Source organism: Lolium rigidum, chromosome 3 (assembly GCF_022539505.1).
Source record: "Lolium rigidum isolate FL_2022 chromosome 3, APGP_CSIRO_Lrig_0.1, whole genome shotgun sequence".
In the NCBI taxonomy this organism is placed as follows: Eukaryota; Viridiplantae; Streptophyta; class Magnoliopsida; order Poales; family Poaceae; genus Lolium; species Lolium rigidum.
This window is the reverse complement of record NC_061510.1, coordinates 32246688-32271046: the sequence shown is the minus strand read 5'-3', so window position 1 is coordinate 32271046 and position 24359 is coordinate 32246688. Positions and strand designations below refer to the sequence as shown.

The following is a 24359-nucleotide window of genomic DNA, read 5'->3' as shown; positions in this document are numbered from 1 at the left end:
GGAGGGCGGCGGGAGGGTTACGGAGGTCGACACAGCAGCCCGCCGGCCTGCACCACAGCAGCCCGCCGCCGTCCGATTCGTCCACCAAATCCTGCACCAAGCAAATCGTGGGAGGAGGGCGGCGGGGAGGGCTGCACAAGGCCACCGTGGACTCCCGCCATGCCGCCGCTAACGAGCTCAAGGAGCAGGCCGTCGCCGATGAGAAGATGGAGGAAACACACGACGAGGCAGGTGGCTGGCATGATTACGCGAGTTTTCTCTTTGGATGATATAGGTGGCTTCGATATTGTAAAGGTGCTTCACCAACATTTTGGTTTCATTAACATGTGAACAACTGCATGATTTGTTTCCATTGGTTAGTCTACACCAAAACAATTTTCTTACCCGGTGTAACTGTATTAGCCACAACAAAGCAGCTGTTTGTTGTACGTACTACCGTTTGGTGTGTGAGATTTCAACACAAAATTTTTGGCCATGTGTTGAAATGTCCTCCTTCAATGAAAATGTACATCGGTTATTATTTATTCAAACATTTCTCTAAATTGTTTAATGGGTTTCCCGCAGCAACGCGCGTGGTATCATCTAGTGTAACTGAATAACTTTGGGTATGCCTTCATTAGGTCTTCTTCTTTTTCCCAAGTGGCCTCTCTCTCGGGATGGTGTTTCCACTATATTTTGCAATACTTTATTGCTCTGTTTCAGAGTTGTTTCCAATTTTCTTGTCTTTCAACATATGTTAAATCTGATTGGAAATCTAACTCTTCACGTGACACAGGTTCATCGGGTGCTTTCAGACATTGTCGAAGCTGTGAAACGTGGAAGATATTGTGTATTAACGCCAATCTCTCGGGTAATTCTAATTTAAATGCTAACCCTCGATTCTGGCTTAAGATCTTGAAAGGTCCAATATATCTTGGGCTCAACTTCCCTTTTACTCCGAAGCGCTGCAGTTCTTTTATTGGGCTTACCTTCAGATATACCATATCTCCTACTTTTGGCTCTGAAATCCTTCTCTTTTGATCAACATAGTTCTTTTGTCGGCTCTGAGCTATCTTGAGCCTATCTCTGATGATATCGATTACCTGTTGTTTCTCATTGATGTAGTCAGGATTAAATTCCTTGCTTGATCCTGGTTCGTACCAAAAGATGGGTGATCTACACTTCTTTCCATACATGGCTTCAAATGGTGTCATCTTACTCTGATAACTGTTATTATATGAGAATTCTATGAAAGGCAGGTGTTCTTCCCATGATCCTCCGAAGTCTAATGTGCAAGCTCTTAGCATATCTTCAAGAATTTGATTAGTTCTTTCGGTTTGTCCTCCAGTTTGAGGATGATATGACGATAATGATGTGCTGTAGTCCAACTTGGATCCTAAAGCTTCCTGTAGTTGTTTTCAAAAGGCAGATGTGAACACAGATCCTCAATCTGATACTATTATAGATTCTGGATTTTTTCTAAAAATTCTGGGGGGCCTTTTGTAAATCTCCATGGGACCCACATGTTAGCTCCCTCTCTGTCCCTATCTTTCCCCTATCTCTGTGTTCTCTTCTTAACCGACGGGCGAGCGCCGCCGGCAGCCTCCCCAGCTTTGTGCGCCTGCTCCAGAGCTCGGCGGCGGCAGCCTCCCTAGCTCCGTGCGCCTCCTCTAGAGCTCACAGCCTGCTACTTCCCCTTCCTATAGACCGCGGTCCCCCTCCCCAACATCCAGACGGCAGCACAGGGGGAACGCGCCCGAACTGAGCGCCAACGGCGGCCACCCTACGCGACTGCGGTCACACGGCCAGACGCGGTGGAGCTCCCGTCCGTGCGCGGCCAGACGCGAACGACTAGTTTAATCGTATATCGTTTGAAACGGATCAAACAAATCAAATAAATTACGAAAATTTAACTGAAAATTATGAAATATATTAAAAGTTCGACAAACACCGACATTTTATTTAAACTAAACTAATCTACTCGGAGTCCTCCCAGTCGTAGTCGACGATCCGCTAGTCGGAGTCGTGTCGGAGACCGGAGTGCTCGTCCACTCGAACGAGGAGGAGGAGGTGGGCATGAGAGTCGACGGTCCGGCGCCTCTCTTCTTCTCCTCCGCCCTCTTCGCCGCCTTCTCCGCCCTCTCTGCCTTCCTCGCCGCCGACTCAGCGCGGCGCCTGTCGCGGTCGGCCTTCTTCTTCGCCGCCGCCTTCGCCTTCTGCTCCTTTTTCTGAGCGTAGAAAGCTTCCATGGCGGCGACGTCCTCCGGGAACGCGCGCGCCCACTCCAGGCGGAGGCGCTCGTCCTGCTCCGCCACGCGCAGGCGCTGCTCGTGCTCGCGGGGCGCGCCGTCACTGCTCAGTCGTGACGGCCGGCGATGGCGGCGCGAGCATCTCCGCCTGCTCGCGCGTCCAAACGTCGTCGAAGTTTATTTTTCGGCGGGAGCGGCTGAGGCGCCAGGCGACGGCGTCGTAGGCCCGCTCCGCCTCGTGCGCGGTGTCGAACGTTCTGAGCCGGATACGTCCTCGCCGGAGCGGATCTCCGCGGCCGCTCGGCCGCGCGCGGACGCCGCGGTAGCCGGAGGCGGAGCGGCGGCGCGGAGGCATCTTGCACGGAGGCGCGGGAGGTTGAGCGGTGGATAGAGGGAGAGAGAGAGGCAGAGGCGGAGACACACGGAAAGTTCATCGGTTGCCGTCCGCGCGTCGCTTCGCCTTTATAGCGCGCGCGGCAGCCGACACGCCAATTCTCCCGCGCGGGATAGCGCGAAAGCGCGGGCGCGGCAAATATTTTACCGCGCGCGTCTTTTCCCGCATTTGCTGGGGTTCGCGCGGGCGCGCCCTCCCGCGCTAAATTGGCTGTTTTTTTTTTTTTTTGCCTTTTGCCGCGCCTGCTGGAGATGCTCTTACAACAGTTTTTGTGAGTGCACGGTCGCTCGCCAGGTCCGCGTGATTTGTGAATATGGGCCGAAATCCAGCCGGACCCGGAAAAAAAAACGGCCAACCGACTAAAGTTTCTGTTTTGGACTATTTTCAAGTGAAACAAGCAGGGCCCTAGTTGTGGGATATAAAAGGGAGTCAGACGATAGATATTGTTCCCGCCTCTCCCTAGGGTTCGCTTTCCTCTCTGCCGCCCGCCCGCAGCTTCCGGCGTCGCCGTCTGCTGTTTCGTCCTCCAATCGACTGCCCAGAGCTCCCACGGCGCGACCCTCCCGGGTACTGCCGAACGGCGCTGCCCTCCGGTCCTCATCGGTACCTCGAGCGAGCAGGGAAACTCGACGTCGGTGTCCCGACGCATCATCTCCGCCGATCCTCATAGTCTTTCCGCCCGCCGCCAGGTCTTCGCCGTCTCAGATTCCCCCTCTCCTCACCTTCGCTTTTCCTCGTCGTCGACGTCTCCTTTGGCACTTCTTATTAGTCGCTAACAGAACGATTTATTTTTTAAGCAAACTACGGTTGAGGGTTACCCACCTAAATTCATTCGTTTCTTAAATGAAATTTATTTATTTTTTATATTATTATTGTGCAGGAGATGATGATATCCAAAATGCATGCTATGCTTCCTTTTGATGTTCCACGTATCCACAGTATGTTCCTACTCATTTTCTGCGGAGCTTGTTATTATTATGCATCTGTGTTTTTTCAGTATTATTCTAGAGCCAGATTTTATCTTCAGGATACTATAGCTGGAACAAAAACGTAAAATTACTAGATTGACCTCGTGCACTCCATAATTATCTTTTAGCATTGATGATTTTTTTTTGGGTATTGTGGAATGGCATAGTAATTCTAAAAGTTTGCACGACAAGTAGCATATCAATTATCAATGCTAAATCAGATTTCAATATTTTATCAACAGTTACGTGGCATCGAAATAATACTTTCTTGTTGACTTCTTTCCTTTGATTACTATTTATTGTGGACAGTTAAGTGGCATGAAACTGAAACCATACTTTGTTGTTGTGGACTGATTTTCCTTGTTAAGTTGAGATATTAGCATATTACTAGATTTTGATTACTATTCATGTTATAGTGTCTTTGGATTTATCTTAGCTAAGCAGGACAAAGACATGAAGGGTTCATCCTTACACTAGTTTGATGCCAGCTGCCTACGTTTACCAATATTTTTAATATGGTTTAAGTTCATGCAGATCTGATTTCATCAGTTTCAGTGTACTTCATCAAGTCATGGGCTGTGGCTTCAATCCCTCAATTTTTCGTTTGCATGTGCTGTGCTGCTATTAAGCATTGTTTAGCAAACAATGTTTTGGGAATTTCCTCCAGTATCAAGGTTTGTATTTATTAGTTATATAGCAACAGTGCCCGTGCGTTGCACCGGGGTTAAAATAAAAGCAAACATCTTTGGTTTGATGTATACGTCAATTTGTTGCCAGTATAATACCCAACGAAGGCCCACACTCCACATGATCAATTGATCGATCGGTCGTTCCATGCACTCGAATCCCTCATCCCCTTAGGCTGGTGCCAATGCACCGCCCGCCTCCCGCCCCGCCACGTCAGCTTTTGGCCCACTCTCACCCCACTCTCACCCCACTCTCACCACACGGTGCCAATGCACAGGCTATAGTGCCAGCTTTAGTTCTCTCTCCTCCACATCAGCTTTTCTCTCTCTTCAACATCAGCATTTCTTTTTCACATTACAACAATATAAATAATGCAAGGAAATTATTTTATTGAACTAAAATTGTTACCGATTACATCATAAAAAAAATTACATAAAAATCTGAAAAGATTACATAAAAATCTGAAAAAATTACATAATCTAGGAATTAGCTCCACACATGCTCCATCAAATCATGCCGGAGCTGTGTATACATCGGTGACTCCCTCATTTCGGTGTCCATCCGAATCCTCGGCTGCTAGGCTTGGTGGTGCATGGTGGTGTATTGCAGGGCCGACATTTGAAGCAACCGTCTCATAGATGTTGTCCAAATTTTGTCCACGCTCATCGTCAATGATCATGTTGTGCGGAATGACACATGCACGCATGATCAATCCAAGAGTACGCCCGGAGTAGGAGCGTCCCGGAACTCGCTAGAATGTTGAACCTAGCCTTCAACACTCCAAAGGCACACTCGACATCTTTGCGATGCGCCGATTGAGCAGAAGTGAACACTCGTCGCTTTTCATTTTGTGGAAGAGTAACACCTTTCATGAACACCGGCCAGGAGGGGTAGATGCCGTCGGCAAGGTAGTAACCATAGTTGTACTCGTGTCCATTCACCGTGAAGTTCACTACGGGTGCTTCTCCCCTAAGCACATCGCTGAACAACGGCGACCGGTTGAGTACATTGAGGTCGTTGTTGGACCCGGCCACTCCAAAAAAGGCATGCCGCATCCAACGATCATACGACGCAACGGCTTCTAAGATTATGGTAGGGTGTTTGATGTCTCCCTTGTGAATTGGCCAAGCATGAGCCACCGGGCAGTTCCTCCACCGCCAATGCATGCAATCGATGCTCCCTAACATGCCCGGAAAGCCACGCTCCTCGGCTTTCGCTAACGCCCGCCGAGTATCCTCCACGCTGGGCGACGGCAAAACGTCTCCCCGTAACAATCAATGATGCCTTCACTGAATCTATCTAGACAATCCGATGAAGTTTGTCTAGCTAACTTAAGCCACTCATCAATTGTATCTCGCAGCGGCTCCATAAGCTAACGGACGCAAAGCCGCAAGACACTTTTGCAGGGGAGAGAAACCAAGCACGGTTGAGAGCATCATTTCTTTGGGTGAAATACGGAGAGTATTCACCCAATCTAGCCACAATGGCCGTGGAAGAGGATCGTCTCATCCGATACCTTCGCCGAAAGTAGCTCGGAGGATAGTTGCAGCCGCCGACGAAGTAGTCCTCGAAGAGCCGATCGTGGGCACCCGCGACGATCACGCTCGATGAACTCCCGGCGGCGCCGACGTCTTGGCACCACCTCCTCGGCTTGCATCTCCTCCTCATACTCCTCCCCGGAATGCAGCGATGAAATCACCCTCCACTCCGTCGCTCGAACTGCTGCTGGACGAAGACATGGTGTAGAGTGGAGTGGAAATGGAGAGTGGAGGTGTGGAATGACTAAAAACATATGGGGGTATTTATAGGGTTTTTTGAACCAGCAACGGCTAGCTGACGTGGACGAATCGCGTCGCGGCACGTCGCCCAGCCGTTAGCCACTCCCGCCCCACTCTCGCCCGCTCTCGCCCGCTTCTCGCCCGCATAACGCCCGCCTCCCGCCCCACTCTCGCCCGCTCGCTCGCCCTAGCGCCCGCCTCGCCCTCGCCCCCCACCCCGCCATCGCGCCGCCGCCCCGCCTCCCGCCCCTCTCCCGCCTCCCTCTCGCCGGCCGCCACGCGGGCGCCAGCCGGGCGGGAGCGGGCGCTAGCGCCGGGCGCCCCCGCCGGCGCCCCTCCCTCTCGTCCCCCCCCCCCCCCCCCCCCCTCTCGCCCCCGCCCGGCGGTACCGCCCGCCACCCGCCCGCGTTGGCACCGGCCCTTATCCTCATTCCACCGCACTCGCTCAACACACACTCACACGCTTCTCTCGTCGCGGTGTTAGCGCTCTGCTTCGACGTACCGGCCTCCCACCACGCCTCGCCGCACCCTCGTCTGCTCCAGTCCTACACAACACCCTTCATCGGCTGATGCCGAACATCGACAACTCCTCTATTTCCCGGCGCTGCTCTATCGTCCTCGACGTCTCCATTCCCTGCAATGCACTCTGGCTACCCCTCTTGCACCTCAGAAGATCCATCGGGTGAGCACAAGCCTGCTAGAAAGAGGGACCCGAGTGACCACCACCGACACTTTTCTTGTTTTGCCACGAACCTCCAAATGAGCTTGTGCGTTGCAACGAAGAAAAAAAAATGAATGTAAAATTTGGACATGCCAAATTTTCCCCCAAATCGATTGGTCATCATAACCCTACACTTAAATTGTTGTTTTCCATTATCCCCTCCAACATAGCATGCGTAGCGGTGAAGTTCAACATGCAAATAATGAAAAAACAATTATTGAGAAAACCATGAAAGTAATCATTGTGACTTGTGAGAATCGATTTCTGAAAATGTCACCCTGTAGAGGAAAACACTTGGCTAGATTTAGAGACGGGTTTCAGAAATTATACTGTACTCCTGATCAAATTATATGGGAGTACATGGGATTGAGCCTTGAGCCGTTGGATGAAGGTACAACGTGGTTTACTGATCAAATACGGTCGCTGCGGCCGAGTCCGTGCAGGCAGGAGGCTAATCGGACCCTCTCCCGGAAGGTGTGCACTTTTTCATGGTCGTGTTCACTGTTCAGTTGGGGGCGCGCAGAGCGTCCGCCGTGGGGTCCCAGTGCCTGGCTGCGGGGGCGGCAGTGGATCCTCTCAATCGTCCTCTCTCGTAAGGCATCTCAGCTACAGCTCATGGAGCGCTCTCTCTGGTCGGGACAGACCTTAGCATGGGGCCGGCTTACGGCGATCTCTCTTCGGGACAGACATCAGCATATGCTTATTTTATTTCTGAGGCAGCTTGCTGATTCCTCGCAGCCTTGCGCATATAAATAGGTAAGATTTCTTGCGCCATATCGAGGTGGGACTAATCAACCAAGGAAACGGAGCTTCGTACTCAGAAATTAAATTACGAACGAACTGATTGGTTCCTCCTGCATTGGGCCGTTTTACACATGGGCCAGCGGAAAAGATCACGCAAGTGATCATAGGTTGCTTTTTCTCATTTCCCAGCCGTTGTTTTTCTCTGGCTCGGCTGTAGCGAGATGCAGGAGCAATCAGAGATATGGTCAGATTCATTCTCAAACTAAGGAACCATGCACTATTGTGCAAGCGCGAGGTCGACAGGAGCTAGAGCTGCAGACCAAATCAATCTACTGCTAATCAATCCCCGATTCAGTCAATATCACTCCCAAGTAGTAGATCAATCCAACGACATGTTTCAGTGTAAAACTTTCGAAGAATAACATGCTGGCGGCAGCACGGGCTGCACGGCACCGACGCGCTCATCCGCCACGCCGACGTCTACGCCTGCGAGCCCAGGGACCTCGCCACCGAGTACGCGCCCTTGCCTTCGGCCGTTCGCACCGGCGACCGCTTCTTCTTCACGACCTGCAAACGCAAGAGCGGGAACGACGCCCGGGCCACGCGCGTCGCCGGCGCCGTCACCTGGGCCCTCCAGAGGACGGAGAGCGTATGCCAAAAGGGCGTCAAGATCGGCGAGGTCAAGCACCTGTCGTTCAAGAAAGGCAAGGCCAGCACCGGCTGGGTCATGGAGGAGTTCCGCTGCCTGCGCCCGGAGGCCGTCGTCGCCGATAGGGAGAAGGTGCTCTGCAAGATACATCTCGCTCCCAACGCGTGTGCCGCCGCCCGCCAAGAATCCGACGCCTACAAGCTTCGACAAGAGCCTGTATCCGTGCAGCAATCACAGAAGAGGCCAGCGCCTGTTGCTGCCGCCGTCGATCCGCCTGCTCCAAGAAGATGCGGATGGCAGCCCCCGTCGCGGATTGCCCAGTCTGGGTCACGCCTGCTGCGAGCAAGATGTGTAAGACCGTCCGCGTTCCCATCCCAGTCCCAGCACCTGAGGCTGAGGAGTACGCCCTCCCGGACCACAGCGTTGTCCCAGACCATGGTGCCGGTCATCCAGGAGGACGGGGAACGGTGCAGGGTGAGGCGTTTGCCACATGGGCCGATGGCCAGGATGTCCGTGTCATCGCGGCCAAATTCCTCAAGATCCTGGTTGGGGATTTTAGCTATACTGGCTGCCATCTACGGGAACATAGACACGGAGCTGCGCTCCTTCGATGGCCTCGCCTGAGTCCCCTCCACCTTGCTTCTTTTCGTACCTCGTCGATTGGGAGTCCGTAGGGCTGGCATCCCGTCGCATAAGCCAAGTTCTTCCACGCGGAGAAAATCATGACGAACTCTGCTCATTGCCCGCTCCACTCTATGTGAATCTTCGATCCCCAAATCCATCACCTGATTCTGCCACTTCCACCAGAAATCGCCGCCGGCGGCGCAGCTCCTGCCTCACTCGTGTTTTGTTCCTCGCCTCTCTCCAGCCCCCCACCTCCTCCGTTTCCTGCGACGGCTAAATTCACTGAGGAAGGGCACGACGCTATCGAGTCAGCGACCTGGGTTCGCTCGGTCTCCCGACGAGGAAGAAAATAAGCTGATGAACCGGTACGGTGGCATGGTGCGTTATATGCGATTTGGTGGGAGGGCAAAACGGTCCAAAAAAAATACGTTGACGAAACTTTTTGGCAGAAACCTTAGCTCCTTTATTATTAGGTATAGATTTGTGTATTTCTAAGAATTATGGGCAATTTCTGAGTGGTGTTCACTTCAGTTATGGTCGATTTTTTTTATGCTCCAATAAATGTCATAGATCTTGTTTGTGAAACTTTGGTGATAACATTGTCACTGGGTTCCTTTTTAGTTTAATAGTTCAACTAATCTGATCTGCATTGTTATGCACAGCTCCTGGTCCCACCCGCAGATGCTGCCTCCATGCTTTTCATTGGTGACACTCTAATATCTGGTTAGTAATAGAATACAAGTTCTTTTTTTTCTGCCAAATTACATTTGTGGATTGTTCTTCTGAAACTTGAAATGGTAATAGATATTTCCTGATGAAAAGTAACATCGGCTTCACTATGACTTGTGCGTGTAAACTTCATTTGGCATAATCGCTGTATTTATAGTGAGACCTTAGTAAAATTTTCGCATCATTGCAGCTCTTTCTCTTGTTGGTCTAAGAGGACAAAATAGTATTTATCAGCATTTTCTTATTCTTGTTGGTCTAAGAGGACATTCTATCTTTTGTTTATTCTTAAGTATTACTACTCGAGAGAAGTGCAGATTTGAAACTAGAACGTTTCCAATTCTTGTTTAGGTGCATCCTGCTTGCTTGGCTGTTTTAGTTGCTCAGTTGCTCTATATGGGATCCATGCCACTCTTTTGATGTTGCCAGTATGATTAAAAAATAAACTGTGGCCCATGGGTCCGAGACAATATGCACCAACAAAAACAAATTATATTTTGAAGTTTGAACTGCCTCTTGGATTAACTATTGTATTCAATTCTGCGTATTGGAGCAATTGCTGCATCATTCAGCACATAATATGGATTTCTGCTTTTTGGTTCCAGGTATATGTGTTGCACTTGCCCTCTGTATTGCTGTGCCAAGAGGTAGCAAGAACAGTTTCTTTAATTACGCATGTTTGCGGTACACTGTCAGCTTGACTGTAATTAACATCATAATGAACTGGTATCAATCCACACAGGTGAGTTATGCTACTTGAGTTGCACCTGATATTATCTTGAAAATAAAAAGGCCTTGTTCCATATGCTCACCTCGTCTTTTTTTTTCCCAGGGTGGGGGGCAGCCTGTTCTACAATACGTTGCTGCTGGCGTGATTGATTTTGTTGCTGTTCACTGTTTGTGGAATGTAGAAGTAAAACAGGTAATGGTGGTAAATCTTCGCCATATTGTTGTTTGTACTATAGATATGCCTATTGCCAGTCCCAATTGTGTGGCGATTGATTACATTCTATAGTGACATATCCTATTTGCTAATATCTCTTTTTTTTCCCCTCGCTTGAGGGTGACAACAATCAGCCGATGAGTGAAGTGTGCGATTGGAACATTTATGGAACCAAACTCAAGTTTGATGGATGGTTTCTTAACACTGCCGATCAGGATGGTGACGGAGGTGAGGATGGTGCCGGAGGTGAGGATGGTGCCGGGGGTGAGGATGGTGCCGGAGGTGAGGATGGTGCCGGAAGTGAGGATGGTGCCGGAGGTGAGGATGGTGCCGGAGATTATGATGGTGCCGGAGGTGAGGATGGTGCCGGAGGTGAGGATGATGCTACATTTGCATTGGAGGATATCGGTCGTGAAATTGTGTCATGTTTACGTGTGGTGCAATTGTTAGCCATTCGTGCAAACTTCCGTATCAGCCATATCAACGCATTGGACTGGAACCAATATACAAACATCTATAGGGCACTTGAGGGGGAAGTACAAGAGGTATACACTAGCTACTGTATGTTATATCTACTACATGCTTTATGCCTCTTTACATACTTTATATATTGTAATAAATTAAAACCCTTCACATTCATGCTTTCATGTGTAGGAAGGAATGGATTTGGTACTCACTGGACCATATAGGATGCTAGAGGCTTACTCCACCTTGGGCTTGGAGGTTTTCACAGCCGACGATGATGAGGGTCTTCTACCGGTCGTATTTTCAAAAGGTGGGATGTTGCTTGGCCTGAAGAGGTTGAGGAATTCACACAAACCATCTATGGAGGCCTTGGCCGCAAGTTGGAGGTCACATACTTGGTGATTCCGGAAGCCATTGAGACCCATGTTGAGGTCAGGTTGAACCTCAAAGACCTCGGTTCGAAAAGCCGCGCCGTGTATGGTAGCGTCAAGTCAATTGCCATTGACTATGGGAGCAAAAGCGTCCATCTCTTCGCTGTGAACGAGGAAAGAGCTTGTCCCTGCCCTGTGGTTCCACGTGCATTCTTCCACCGGAACCACACATGATTGCATTGCCATATCTTGGACATTTCGACCTCCGGATAGAGGTGGACCTAAGAGTAATCACAACCTCGTGACAGCCAAGAAGAGGACAAGAATTTGAAATTCTGTCTAGACTGCAGCCGTAGAATTAGGAGTGAAGAACGTCTAGAGCACCGTCTTAGAATTAGGAGTCAAAAAAAAGAAGTTGATGGTGATCAAGTTGAAGTGAACGTCATCTGGCACCTAGAAAGAACCTTCTAGAAAGGAGCTAGAAGACAAAATAAGTGAAGGAAGGAATGTGCCACATCTGCAACTTTGTGTATATGTTATAATTTTAGCATCATCTTCCTGCTGTTATAAAACTAAAACCTGAAATCTTGCGAGCGCAGCTCCTCACGTGCCCCGGCTCCCTGCGCTGGCCGACCAACCCAACGCGTTCGTCTCTACCCAGAAACCAGCACCACCGTTTCCCATTCAGGCCTCGTTTACTTCTAGTGTATTTATGGGGATTAAAAGGGATTATTTCGTATCCCAGAAAATTCCCACTAATCCGTTTACTTCTCCGGTTTTGAATGATATAATCCCGAGATATCCTCTCTCATACCCTTCAATCTCCACATTTTTTGCCTAAATAAAAAACTCTCCATCATACTAGTGTATTTTTGGGAAAGGGTATTTGAGGGGATTGGGTGAACACCAAATCCCCTCCCATCCCCGTACCCATTGAGAAGACTTCAATCTCCACATTTTTTGCCTAAATAAAAAACTCTCCATCATACTAGTGTATTTTTGGGAAAGGGTATTTGAGGGGATTGGGTGAACACCAAATCCCCTCCCATCCCCGTACCCATTGAGAAGAAAAATACGAGAGAGGTAAACAAGGGCTCAGGCCCCTCTTCCGATTCACCGCCACGCAGGTTCCCAGTGGCCGCCAGAGCAGGGCAAGGACGCGGCATAGTCGTTCGAGACGGAGCAGAGCGACCTCGCGGCGGTACTGATGTGACCTTTCATTGATGAAGGCGAGGCAGTGCAATAGCCTCGAGAAGATGGCAAGATGCAGATCTCTACGGCCCTATGAACGCAGGCAGGAGGATGTACGGTGGAAAAGACTCCATCTCGCTAGATTCACCGTGTAGCTTGTTGATCCATGAAAATAAAGAAAATGAAAAGGGAAAATTTTCGGGGCTGGAGGCACATTTTGTACTGCAACTTTGGATCCTACGAAGCAATTTTGGTGCTTAACATAGCAAGTTTGAAACCAGAAAGAGCAACTTCGGTGCCTAGCAAAGCTACATTCATGTCAGGTGGCGCAGTTTTGTTGTCCACCAGAGCAACTTTGGTGCCGGAAGGAACAACTTTGGTATGAGACGGAGCAATTTTGGTGCCGGAAGAAATAACTTTGGTACCAGACGGAGCAACTTTGGTGCCTAGCGGCACAATTTTGGTGCCCGGCAGAACAACATTGGTGCCAGACAAAGTTATGTTCGTGCGTGGCGATGCAATTGTGGTGTCTGACAGAGCAACTTTTGTGCCTGACAAAGCTACGTTTGTGTCTGGAAGCACAATTTTGGTGTCCCACAGAGTAAATTTGGTAATCGTCGGAGCAACTTGGGTACTCCTCGGACCAACTGTGGTACACGTCGGAGCAACTTTGGTGTCTCGTGGTGCAATTTTGGTGTCCGACAAAGCAAGTTTTATGCAGAATAAAGCTACGTTCGTGTCTGGCAGCACAACTTTGATACCCGAAAGAGAAACTTTGGGGCCTAAAAGAGCAACTTTGGTGTCTGATAGAGCAACTTTGGAGCCTTGAAAGAGCAACTTGGTGCCCGAAAGAGCAGTGGCGGAGCTTGCCAAGGATGGCTGGGGGCAAAGTGAAATTTAGGAGTTTTATGGGGCCAAACACACAAAATTTTCTAATCTAACCTTTCCCAGAATTTTTTTCCTTCAGAGATGTGCCAAATCATGGGGGGTGCTTAGATTAGAATTTTTTTTGGAAGAGGTTAGATGTACCAAAGCTGTTGACGGTACCCCTATTGGTTCTTTCGAGGAAGAACAACCAGAAACCTTCGTGCCTATTTTCGCTGCGAAGAAACAACACTTCAGTCATCGTCCTCCTCGGCGCTGTCGCCGTGGTAGTGTCGATGGCACCGTGTCTCGTCGAACACCTTGACGCCCATGTCCCTCTCGTCAAAGTAGGAGAACACGAGCACGAAGCCGGCTTGGAGGCGGTGGTAGCGCGCGAACTTCTCCCAGCCGATGTGGAGGTACATCTTGCCGTTCGCGTCGTAGATCACGTCGACGATCCACCGGCAGTAGCCGTCGACAGCCTCCCGCATATGCAACGAGCCCGGGCGCCCATCGTCGGCGACCAAGTCGGCGAAGGTGTCCAACAGTCTCTGGATGGCGTGTGGGTCGCCCTTGAGGACGACGACGAACTCGATCACCACGGGCCCCTTCTCGTCCTGCATTTCCGACGATGAAGACGACGACGTCGCAGGCGACGGCGAGCGTGCAGCTCTGCCGCGGCCACGACCACGACCACGGCCGCGAGATGGTGGCGGCTAGGGTTGGTGAGAGAGGCGCTAGAGTTTGTGTGTGAGAGGGACGATGAGAGGCGGCCCTTTTTATAGGTCGGATGGAGGCGGGGGAGCGGTGGCGCTCATTAACGCCGACACGCAGAGCCAGGCGCGACAAGGCGCTTCGCTGCGCCTATGCTGGAACTACACCGTCGCTGCGCGCCAATCATTTCCGTCGCGAGGCAGGCGAAGGTTAGGTTAAAATTCAATGTGGCGCTGACACGTCAGTCCCGCCACTCCTCGCCTCGCTTTTCGGTGTGTCCGACGTTCCCGGAGCGTCCCCTGTGTAGCGGGGAAGGGCTCGGAGCGCCGAACACTGTATCGGATCGCGCTGGACAAAAAACGGCTTTAAGGGACGCGACTAGGAACGTTTTTTTGTCCGGCGCACTTCAAATCCCTTTGGGGAACGGTTTAGGGACGCGACTGGAGATGCTCTTAGGTTCTTATATTATTTACAAGAAAATCGATGTAGGACATCCCCTACCACATTCAAAAAACCCTCTGTTGCCGTGTTGGCCAAAAAAATGAAAAGATTGTGAAGGGAAGGCGAAAAGAGTCGGCAAGATTTTTAGACAATATTTTTTTTGACAACCAACCAAAGCAAATACAGTACTACCAAATACTGTTTCGCAAAAAAAGTAGTATCAAATACTCCCTCCCATCCATAAAAACAGTATTATTATTATTATTAGATAAAAGCGTGCGCTGAAACTCAATATTATTAGAACTAACTTTACTTCCAATTTTCGAGTTCCCTAATATCTAAAGGTAAATATCATGTCAGACTTGGGCGCAAGCAACTTTATGATGGTTGATGTCAAGTCTAATCAACGATGCTATATAATTGTGTGCCATGCTAAATGAAGTAGTATTCTAGAGCCAGAGATAAACTGTACTGGAATATGTCGACCTACTCTATTTGGAGTTGGCCTTGTAGGCGATGATGCATTCCTCTCGACACTTCTCATGTTCCTCAAACACATTAAATATTTAAGAACACACCAATAAGGAGCTGAGAAGTACATGTAAAAGCGATCATACTTGGATGTAAGTTTCCAACTTCTACTTTCTACTCGACAGTTCTCAAGATTTCGTAAGATAAAAACGGGTGTTAAGAAACTGAAATGGTACTCACCAATAAGGATCTGAGACGTACATGTGTCTTGCTTGTGGCCTACCCTGGTGTTGACTTCGCTGAAAGGATGCGCCATCACTAAAAAAACCAGAACGCGCACCTCCTTCCTCCCAATGTTCATGGCACAATCGGCTACCAACTCTGTTTCCTCCACACTGCTGTTATTTCAAGATGACATCAGCATCGTATTTATCTCACATGTAACAATACTACACGTTTGTAATTCAGTCCAAACAATCTCTCCAGTAATTCAGCAATAAAGGCTAAAAAAAACAGTTGAGTCATTAATGCACATAAAAGGCTAGAAGCCTGGAACAATAATGATTCTAGCGCATAGAAGCTGAGAAAGCAACAATTGAAGAAAAAAAAGTTCAATTATATCTTGGTCTGGCCCAAGAACTCACATAGGGAGCCTTGTTTGAGATTTATAGGTTCATGCTAACTTAAGTAAGGTTGACCCGACCCAGCTAACCCAAACAAATACATTAAATCATAGGAACAATTAGTAGATATAGAGATGCTTTGAGATTCCTTATACGAAGATGCTATAAAGTCCTAGGAATATCAAAACTTATTCTTCTATGTCTGAATGACAAACATGTACCCTGCACTGCATCTCACAACGGATGCTGCATTTCTGTTCATTCTTGTTGCTGTTGCAGAGTATATAGCAAGCGTCCAAACGATGTGTGCTGCTATATCTCGATCTGCGGTGAGACGCACAGATCACAACAAGGAACATGCAGCGTGCCCCATCGACAGTTATGTGAGGAACACAACATAACCGCTCTCAGATTCAGAAGGCGACGCATCAACTGCTTCTTTCAACGGAAACAAAACCAGACATGACCATTGGGAAATTTAGAGCACAGCAGGATGGATAATAATTAGGTAGGAGTTCTATTTAGTGGTGAGTAAGCTAGCGAACAGCAAACACGCTGAAAGGATCGTATGCCGCACCTAGGGGGGTGAATAGGTGCTAACCAATTTTTAGTTCTTTTTCAATTTAGGCTTGACACAAAAGGTAAATTCTCTAGATATGCAACTAAGTGAATTTACCTATACGATAAGGCTAACAACTAAGCAAGATATAGCTAGGCAATATAAGAGATAGAATAGGATAGAGGTAACCGAGAGTGGAGCACGCGATGACACGGAGATGATTCCCGTAGTTCCCTTCCTTTGCAAGAAGGTACGTCTACGTTTGGAGGAGTGTGGTTGCTACGAAAGCCAAACCAACAGCCACGAATGCTTCACTCAAATCTCCGGTGAGCAACGCCACGAAGGCCTAGCCCAATTCCACTAAGGGATTTCCTCGAGGCGGAAACTGGGCCTTTACAAGGTTCTTGGGGCACACATCCACAACCGAATTGGAGGCTCCCAAATCTGTTACAACACAACAATCAACAACAATACATCAACATAAATCAACTAGGGATCCAAAGAGGAACACTAGCAAGGGGGCCCTCAACAAAATGAGGGGGAAATGCAAATTGCTTCGGTGAAGATGTAGATCGGGGTCTTGTCCTTCGATTCTCCAAAGCACAAGGGATTTGGGTGGTTGAGGGAGGAGATCCGATGGATTTGGTGTTCTTGGTGGCTCAACAATGGTGTATGTCTTTTGGGGAGAAAGTGAGCAACCCTAGCACTTTGGAGAAGAAGCCTTTAAATAGTGGCTGCCGATTCAGCCGTTGGAGCCGTTGGAGAGCCCGGGCCGGGAGGGGAGGCCGGAGCCTCCGGCCGGTACTACCGCTCCTAGGCGACGAGCGCGGCCAACGGGAGGAGGCCACGTGGCCAGGTGAGCCCGGACCGGGAGGGGAGGCCGGAGCCTCCGGCCGGGGTACCGGCCGAGGTACCGCCGGGGCTCCAACCTCCCTGGCTTGTGTACTGAGCCGCCCCACCCCAACCGGTACCTTCGGCGGTACCAAGGCCGGAGCCTCCGGCCGTGGCCAGGCCGGCGGTACCGCCCAGGCCTCCGGCTCCTTCTTCTCTTTGTTTTTCTCTTCTTCTTCTTATTTCTTCCTTTCTTCTTTTCTTTCCTTTCTCTTCCGAAATCTTGCACGCTCTTCACACCTTGGGCATCTAGAGAATGTAGTACCCTACAAATCTTATAAACTGAAATGTTCATATATTATTGAAAGATCGAGATGTCGCCTAGAGGGGGGGGGGTGAATAGGCAATTACAAACTCTTGCGGATTTGTCTTGTAAGAATGCGGAATTAAACTATCGTGTTCAAGTCCTTCACACTCAAATCCCACCAAAGCAACGAATGCTAGGATGAGATTGGAGAGGAAGAACAAGGGGGAAAGTCAACTAAAGACTCCAAGATCTAGATCCCAAGAGATTCCCTCACTTAGAGAAGAAATGGTTTGGTGGAAGTGTAGATCTAGATCTCCTCTCTCAAATCCTCAAATATGAGCAAGAATCATGGGGGGGGGAACAAGAGAGAGAGCAACTTCTTCAAATGCAACAATGGAGGTGAGAGAATGGGGAAGAAGTGCTTGCTCAAGGTGGAAGAAAGGACTATTTATAGCTATGGAGCAAATATAACTGTTGGGGGAAAAACCAGAGAAAGAGACAAGAAAATCGGGCTAAAAAACACAGCCTAGCCGGCCGGCGAGGCCGGCCGGCCGGAGCCTGGGCTGGGGAGGCCGGTCGAGCGTCCGGTCGGGCCGGCCCACCGGCCGGACGAGGCGGAGGCAGCTGCTGGGCGGCGGATTGGCTCAGGCCGCGCGGGGGAAGCCAGCCCGCATGGGCCTGGCGCGGTGAGGCGGCCTGGTGGGGGATCCGGTTGGGCCGGGAAGGCAGCCGGGCTGGGGAGGTGCGGTCCGGCACCTGGGCCGGTTGGGGCGGCGGCCCGGTCGGACCGGAGGTGGAGCTGGGCTGCCCGGCGCGTGGGCCGGTGGCCGCCCGGTCGACCGGGTGGGCCGGCGAGCAGCCCGGCGGACCGGTCGCCAACCGGCTGCCCTTCCTCCTCTTTTTCTTTTTTCCTTTTATATTTTCTCTTTTTCCTTTTTCTTTAATAACTATTGCTCCCGAACTCCGATTGATATGAAACCAATTTTGTTGGAAAGATAACGACGAATAGAACCCCAACAAAAACTGGAAATATGGAGACTCCTCACATAACATTTTTAGATGATTTTAGAGAGGGAGTCTCCCACCGTCAAGAAACGGTAAAGACGTCCAAACTCGAAAACGCAATAGAAGATGCATGCGGATTCCATTTTCGATGAACTTGGGCTTGTTGTAAAGCTAGCAACAAGCTCAAGAACCTCACACGAGAGAAACACCAAGAAGCAATAAGGATATGCAAAGTATGCAAAGGGTTGAGCTCCCTAAGACGATGTGATCAAGTTACCCAACCGAAAGCCCCTCTTAATAGTGCGGCTATCTATCCTATAATCCGGTCTCCCAACATCCACCACGAGACCGGTAAAAGGAAAACCTAGCAAGGCCATACCTTTGCCTTGCGCATCCCGCTTGATCTTGATGATAACTCTTCAAGCTTCACTCAAGCCGGAATGCCACACTTGACCAATGTTGCTTCGTGAAGACTCACAAATGCTCCCCCATACACTATGATGGGAAAGCCCCATTGATGCACATCTTCACAAGTCCATTATCACCAAATGGACGACAAGCTTCAAGCATGTGATCCACTCAAGATACTCATCTTGAACTTGTCCAACTCAACCTTGTATCTTCTCATACGATGTTCTTGATGCCAATAACCAAGGTATACATTTATCTTCATGGCATCCATACTTGAATCCAACACATGGAGAGCAAGTAGTACCTATGGAATATTCCTTCATATAAACTCAATGAAAACATTAGTCCATAGGGGTTGTCATTAATTATCAAAACCACACATAGGGGCAATGTACCCTTACAATCTCCCCCATTTTGGTAATTGATGACAACCACAATAAGAGGGTTTATATAATGAATATTAGTGACAAGTACGCAACTTATCCGAGAATAAGTTGTATACAAGAGGTTGTATTTGATATGGTCAAGTAACACAAAGCTACTAGCCCGTATCAAAACCGGCTCTACTCACACAACTACAACAAATGCAATGGATGTGAGTAGAACCAATATATATCGAGAAAACTCCCCCACAATGTATGCACGTGTGATGAACATGAATTCATTGCATACATTGTCAAGATTAACCTTTGGGACAATTTCCACTATATATGTACAACCATGCAAGACATATAAATATGGAATGCATGAGAGGACAAAACACTTAAGCACAAACCAAACTTAAGTATAAAACCATTCCCTTAAACCCTCTAAACTTCTCCCCCATTGGCATCGATTGTCAAAATGGGTGAAAAATTTAGAAGGCCAATATAATGTGAGTTCCTCCCCAAAGTGTGCACTTCTCATAATTTGAGTGGAATCAAGTGCACATATCCAATGATGAATACTTGAAGGAAGTCAAACTATATTGAGGATCAAAGATTGCATAAAGATAACATGGTGAAGTGAGCTTCAACAAATAAAGCGAGCAATCAAAGATCCAATTGGACAATCAAAGATATCATGATAAGAGAGATATAGTGCTCTAAATAAAATAAGAAAGCTCCCCAAGGTTCGTGCACAATTTATAATGTTTGCATTTGAATACAATATGCACAAACATGGAATCCTCACTCCCTCTATATTATTTAGAACATACCCAAGATAAAAAAAAATATGCTTATCAAGAATAACTTGAGTCCAACAATTACGAGATATGAGTGCATGAAGAAAAACAAGTAAACCAAGCACTCATAAATCTTCTTTACCAACACCACTAAAAGCAAAAGGGTAAAAGATGATTGGCAAGGAACAAGGATATCAAGTTGATGGATTAACGCTCTCATGTATATAAGTTTCTAAAGTGGACATAGTGATCCATAAAGAAACATGCACACACAAGAGGTTAACAAAATAAATAAGACATGATATCCAAGATGAAGTCATAAAATATACCAAGGATGTTTGCTTAAAAAGCATATATAGCCTATGGCTCCAATTTACACACTTGTGGTATATGAATGAGCTTCAACCAAGAAAATCTCAAAAACATCACAACTAACAATAAGGGAAGTAAAGCTAGTTGGAATGTTTTGAGGGAGGCAACAAGTATCACAAATACGAATTTATTTCACAATTTCATCAATATTGTACACAAGAGCTCTTTGAGGAATTGATATGCAATAAATTGCTAGAGGGCATATTTGTGATAGGTGAATCATAAAATATGATATATATATATATAAATAACCTATCATATGCATCTTCTCAAATTACTCAAGTGTTCAATAAGAAGTTTTACTTAAAAAGGGTTTTTCAAGAACCGCAATATTTTCGAAATAAATAATTTCATGGCAAGATACAACCTACAAGAGGTTGGATGCTATATGAGAGTGCATGAATAAGATACTTGTTACCGAGATGGCAATGGCTTGATGTAGTGGATAAGAGTTCATCGATCATCCTAGCTTGACTCCAATCCTCATAAGGTGTCAACACCTTCCTTATAAATGAGACAAGCCTCCATTGCATCTCCAATGTACCTAAAACATCATTCAAGTACATCTTGGTCCCCAAACTTATTGGGTCCAACATGGTTAGACTAACCACAATATATAGGACACACTCCATATAAACATGTGCATATTTAGATGAAGTTTGAATTTCATGCACATCTTAGCCATTTAGGATTTGATGGAGTATATCCTACATAATGGATCGAAAGAAAGCACGCATGCTACAAGTATAAACAATTTACATATAAGCATGCACCAAAACTTTTAAAGATCCAAGAAAGATATACTTTTGGACAAAAACACCAAAGGAATTAAATAATGCATAGAGGTGCCACAAAACAAATTTGTTGTCCAAGTTATATCTAAGAAGCAAATCACAAAAGATTTGTTCAACAAAGTTCAACAAATGAACTAAGAGGAAACCATTGAGCATAACGGATGAAATAAAGCAAACATGCTCAAGGATTTATCTCATTCAAGAAAATAAATCATGTAAGAAAGAATGAGATAGCAAACTCCCCAAAAGAGCAAGGTTCAAACAAAATAAACCAAACCCTATACACTTTTCACAATGGCACAATGTACCGTAAGGAAAAGGTTTGTCTTCCAAAACAAACACTTGATATGAATCAAGAGAATTTATCAAAGCATTTTTTCAAGAGACAAGGAAGACACATGGGAGCAACAAAGATTTCTTGGAAATAAAATAAGGAAGTAAGAAACAATCCAAGGTGAAGGTGATCCATAAATTCAACCACATATAAGGTTATCAATTGTCAAAGACAATGAGTATATTGGAAATAATTTCCGGTGGTGAATTGACAAAGATAGTAAGGATCAATCTTCACAATAAAAGGCATAGGATAAGTATATAGAATTAAGCACTATGCACGAATGAAGATTCTTGATAACTTCAACTAGTCACACAATCACGCACAGCAATGATTAGAATAACTTGAAGCAAACGGTGTCCCAAATAAGATATAGAGATATGTATTTGAGGAAAAACCGCACCAAGAATTTCATATTCAAACAAGAGCCCACAAGATGAGTAATAAAATATTTTTATAAGGAATGGAGCTTGTTTGAGCAAACATGCCACCTAGGAACAAGATAATTAAGAGCATCAACTCTAAGTGGCATAACCTCATATGTTCACATTTTCTAGGCTTGTGATATGTACAAAACATATTACTCCCCCATAATGTGATAAAACATTTCTTCTAAATAAGAGGCAACTAAAATTCAACTAGAGATGATTAATGGATATTTAGAATTTGAATTTCTCATGAGTATGGCACACCACATAGTGACTAGATAATCTTGCAATATAAATACTAAGTGGTGGTACCCATGTACACACACTTTAAAGAAAGAGAGATGCACAAAGCATATCACTCCCCCAAAATGGGATGTTCCATTAATCACTTCAAAGAGAGCCAAATAAGATATCATCAAGATGCATTAGGCTCAAAGCAATACACAAGTATATGGTGAGTCAAACAAACATACTTGAATACACAAATAAGCAAGTAAGACACAACACATACATACACATATTTGGTACAAAACCAAACATGCAAAGGGGCAAGTAACTTACAATAAACATGAAGAGTTGAAGTATAAGTTACCGCAAGGAGGAACATTGGATTATGAGATATAGATGATAATCCATACGACTTGGCTTGGTCAAAATATAATATATGAAGATCCCTTAATTCTTCATGAAGTAGCCAAATCTCCAATGACCTCCATATGCACCTATTGATCAAGTTTGAGATTGTTGGTCCCCAACCAAGTTGGGTCCTAAGAGATTAGTCACAATAGGCTTGGCAACCCAAATGGTTCTTTTCTTGAAACCACTTTGAGTTCCAACAAACTTAGCAAATACATTGCCATCCTTATCCTTCCCTAGAGAATAATCATCATTAACAATTATAGGGTTAGATAAGGTACCACCTAAGCAAGAAGAAGCAAAGTGCCCCTTCTCACGGCATAAGTAGCAAGTGTTCCCCTTTCTCTTCTTTATTGATTTCTTCTCTTGGGGAACAATATCTTGATTCTTCTTGGGAAGTGCCCTATCTTCAACTTGAGGTCGAGCATGAGCTTGACCTTGACCTTGTGGTCGTTTCCCTTGTTGTTTCTCACTCAAGTGCTTCTTCTTCTTCAATGGGCATGATCTAACATGATGCCCTTCAACCTTGCACTTGAAGCAAACCAACTTGGCCGGATCCTTGACTTTGTCTTGGCCCTTCTTCTTGTTGCTCTTGCTCTTGGACTTGTTCTTGTTATTGGAGTTGAATCCAAGCCCACTCTTGTCATTGGGGGATTGTTGCACACTTAGCATCTTGTCAAGTGCGGATTTCCCTTCATGACGTTTTTCCAAGTCTTTCTTCAAAGAAAGGACTTGAGCCTCGAGCTCTTTTATTTCCTCTACATGGTTAGTAGAAATACAAGTACTAGAGGAAGTAGAAGCTTTATTGTTAGAGCAACAAGGCGAAGTAAGTAATCCAACACAAGGTGTATCACTAGTTTGATTAGATGGATTACAAGGACTAGCACATGGCAATATAACATTTTGGGTAGAGGTTGTGCTAATGTCCACATGAGGCTCACAAGATGTTACCTTAGTGATACTAGCCTCATGAGCTAACTTTAGCTCATCGTAGGAAGTTAGAAGATCCTCAAAAGAGTGTGAGAGCGTTTTATTGCTTTCTTCCAATTCCCTACAATTGCTAGTTAGCAACTCAAGTTGAGCCCTTAGCTCAACATTCTCCTTTAAGGTAGATGCTTCACAAGAATTAGAGTTAGTAGCACAAGCATCATCAATAGATTTTTCATTTTCAAGCTCATAGGATTCAATTTTTTGTGTGAGCATAAAATTAGTATGCTTCTCATCTTTTAGCTCTTGCTTGAGGAGATTGAATCTCATTTCCCCATTTTCAACATGGGACTCCAACTCCACTATGGTTTCCCTATATTTACTCAAGGTATCCATAGAGTGTTCGAGATTAGCACGAGCTTCTTTATTACCATGAAGAGAAGAATATACCATTGCCATTTTATGCACCAAGATATTATATTCTTCATCATTATCATCATCATCACTCTCATCATTAGAGGAAGTGTTAGGCGTCAAAGTAGGAGATACCTTTGATCCATTTGCCATAAGGCACATGTGCATACGGGAGGATGAAGATGAAGAAATTCTTGAATCCTCATTTGAAAACATGTCTCGTGTCTTGCTACACGTTGGTGAAGTGGAAGAAGATGAGAACTCATCACGGCCGGAGGTGGAAGCAACTTGGATCTCTTCATGATGTGAAGGGGAAGAGAGCTCCTCGGAGACACCACCGACCAATTGAGAAGTGGATCCACCAAACATTTCCTTAAGCTTGATCCACATCTCATGAGACGATTTTCGCTTTATATATATCAAGAACCTACGAAAATCGGGTCTCAAAGAGAATAAAAGCTCATTAGATACTTGAGCTTCAAGATGTAAGTTTTTCTCATCCTCTAAAGATAGATTTTGAGAATCCATCGGAGGAGAAAAACCGACATCTAGAAATTGCTCTATATGTGGACAC

At 46.7% G+C, this 24359-nt stretch overlaps 1 protein-coding gene across 1 annotated transcript; it reads left to right on the top strand.

The window, feature by feature from the left end:
* Positions 1–2226: 2226 nt before the first annotated feature.
* LOC124694611 lies at positions 2227–11532 on the top strand. Its single transcript, XM_047227576.1, has 9 exons — positions 2227–2466; positions 3503–3560; positions 4125–4264; positions 9456–9516; positions 10125–10261; positions 10352–10441; positions 10678–11007; positions 11117–11262; positions 11364–11532. The coding sequence occupies exons 1-9, from the start codon at positions 2227–2229 to the stop codon at positions 11530–11532; spliced, it is 1371 nt and encodes a 456-aa protein (XP_047083532.1).
* The last annotated feature ends 12827 nt before the right edge of the window (positions 11533–24359 follow it).

Excerpts from the sequence above, each read along its gene's own strand:
- LOC124694611 (XM_047227576.1), top strand. The coding sequence starts at position 2,227 with ATGGCGGCGACGTCCTCCGGGAACGCGCGCGCCCACTCCAGGCGGAGG. Across the intron at positions 2,467-3,502 it reads TCGTAGGCCCGCTCCGCCTC|GAGATGATGATATCCAAAAT; the intron begins GTGCGCGGTGTC and ends ATTATTGTGCAG. Across the intron at positions 11,263-11,363 it reads ATGTTGCTTGGCCTGAAGAG|GTTGAACCTCAAAGACCTCG; the intron begins GTTGAGGAATTC and ends TGTTGAGGTCAG.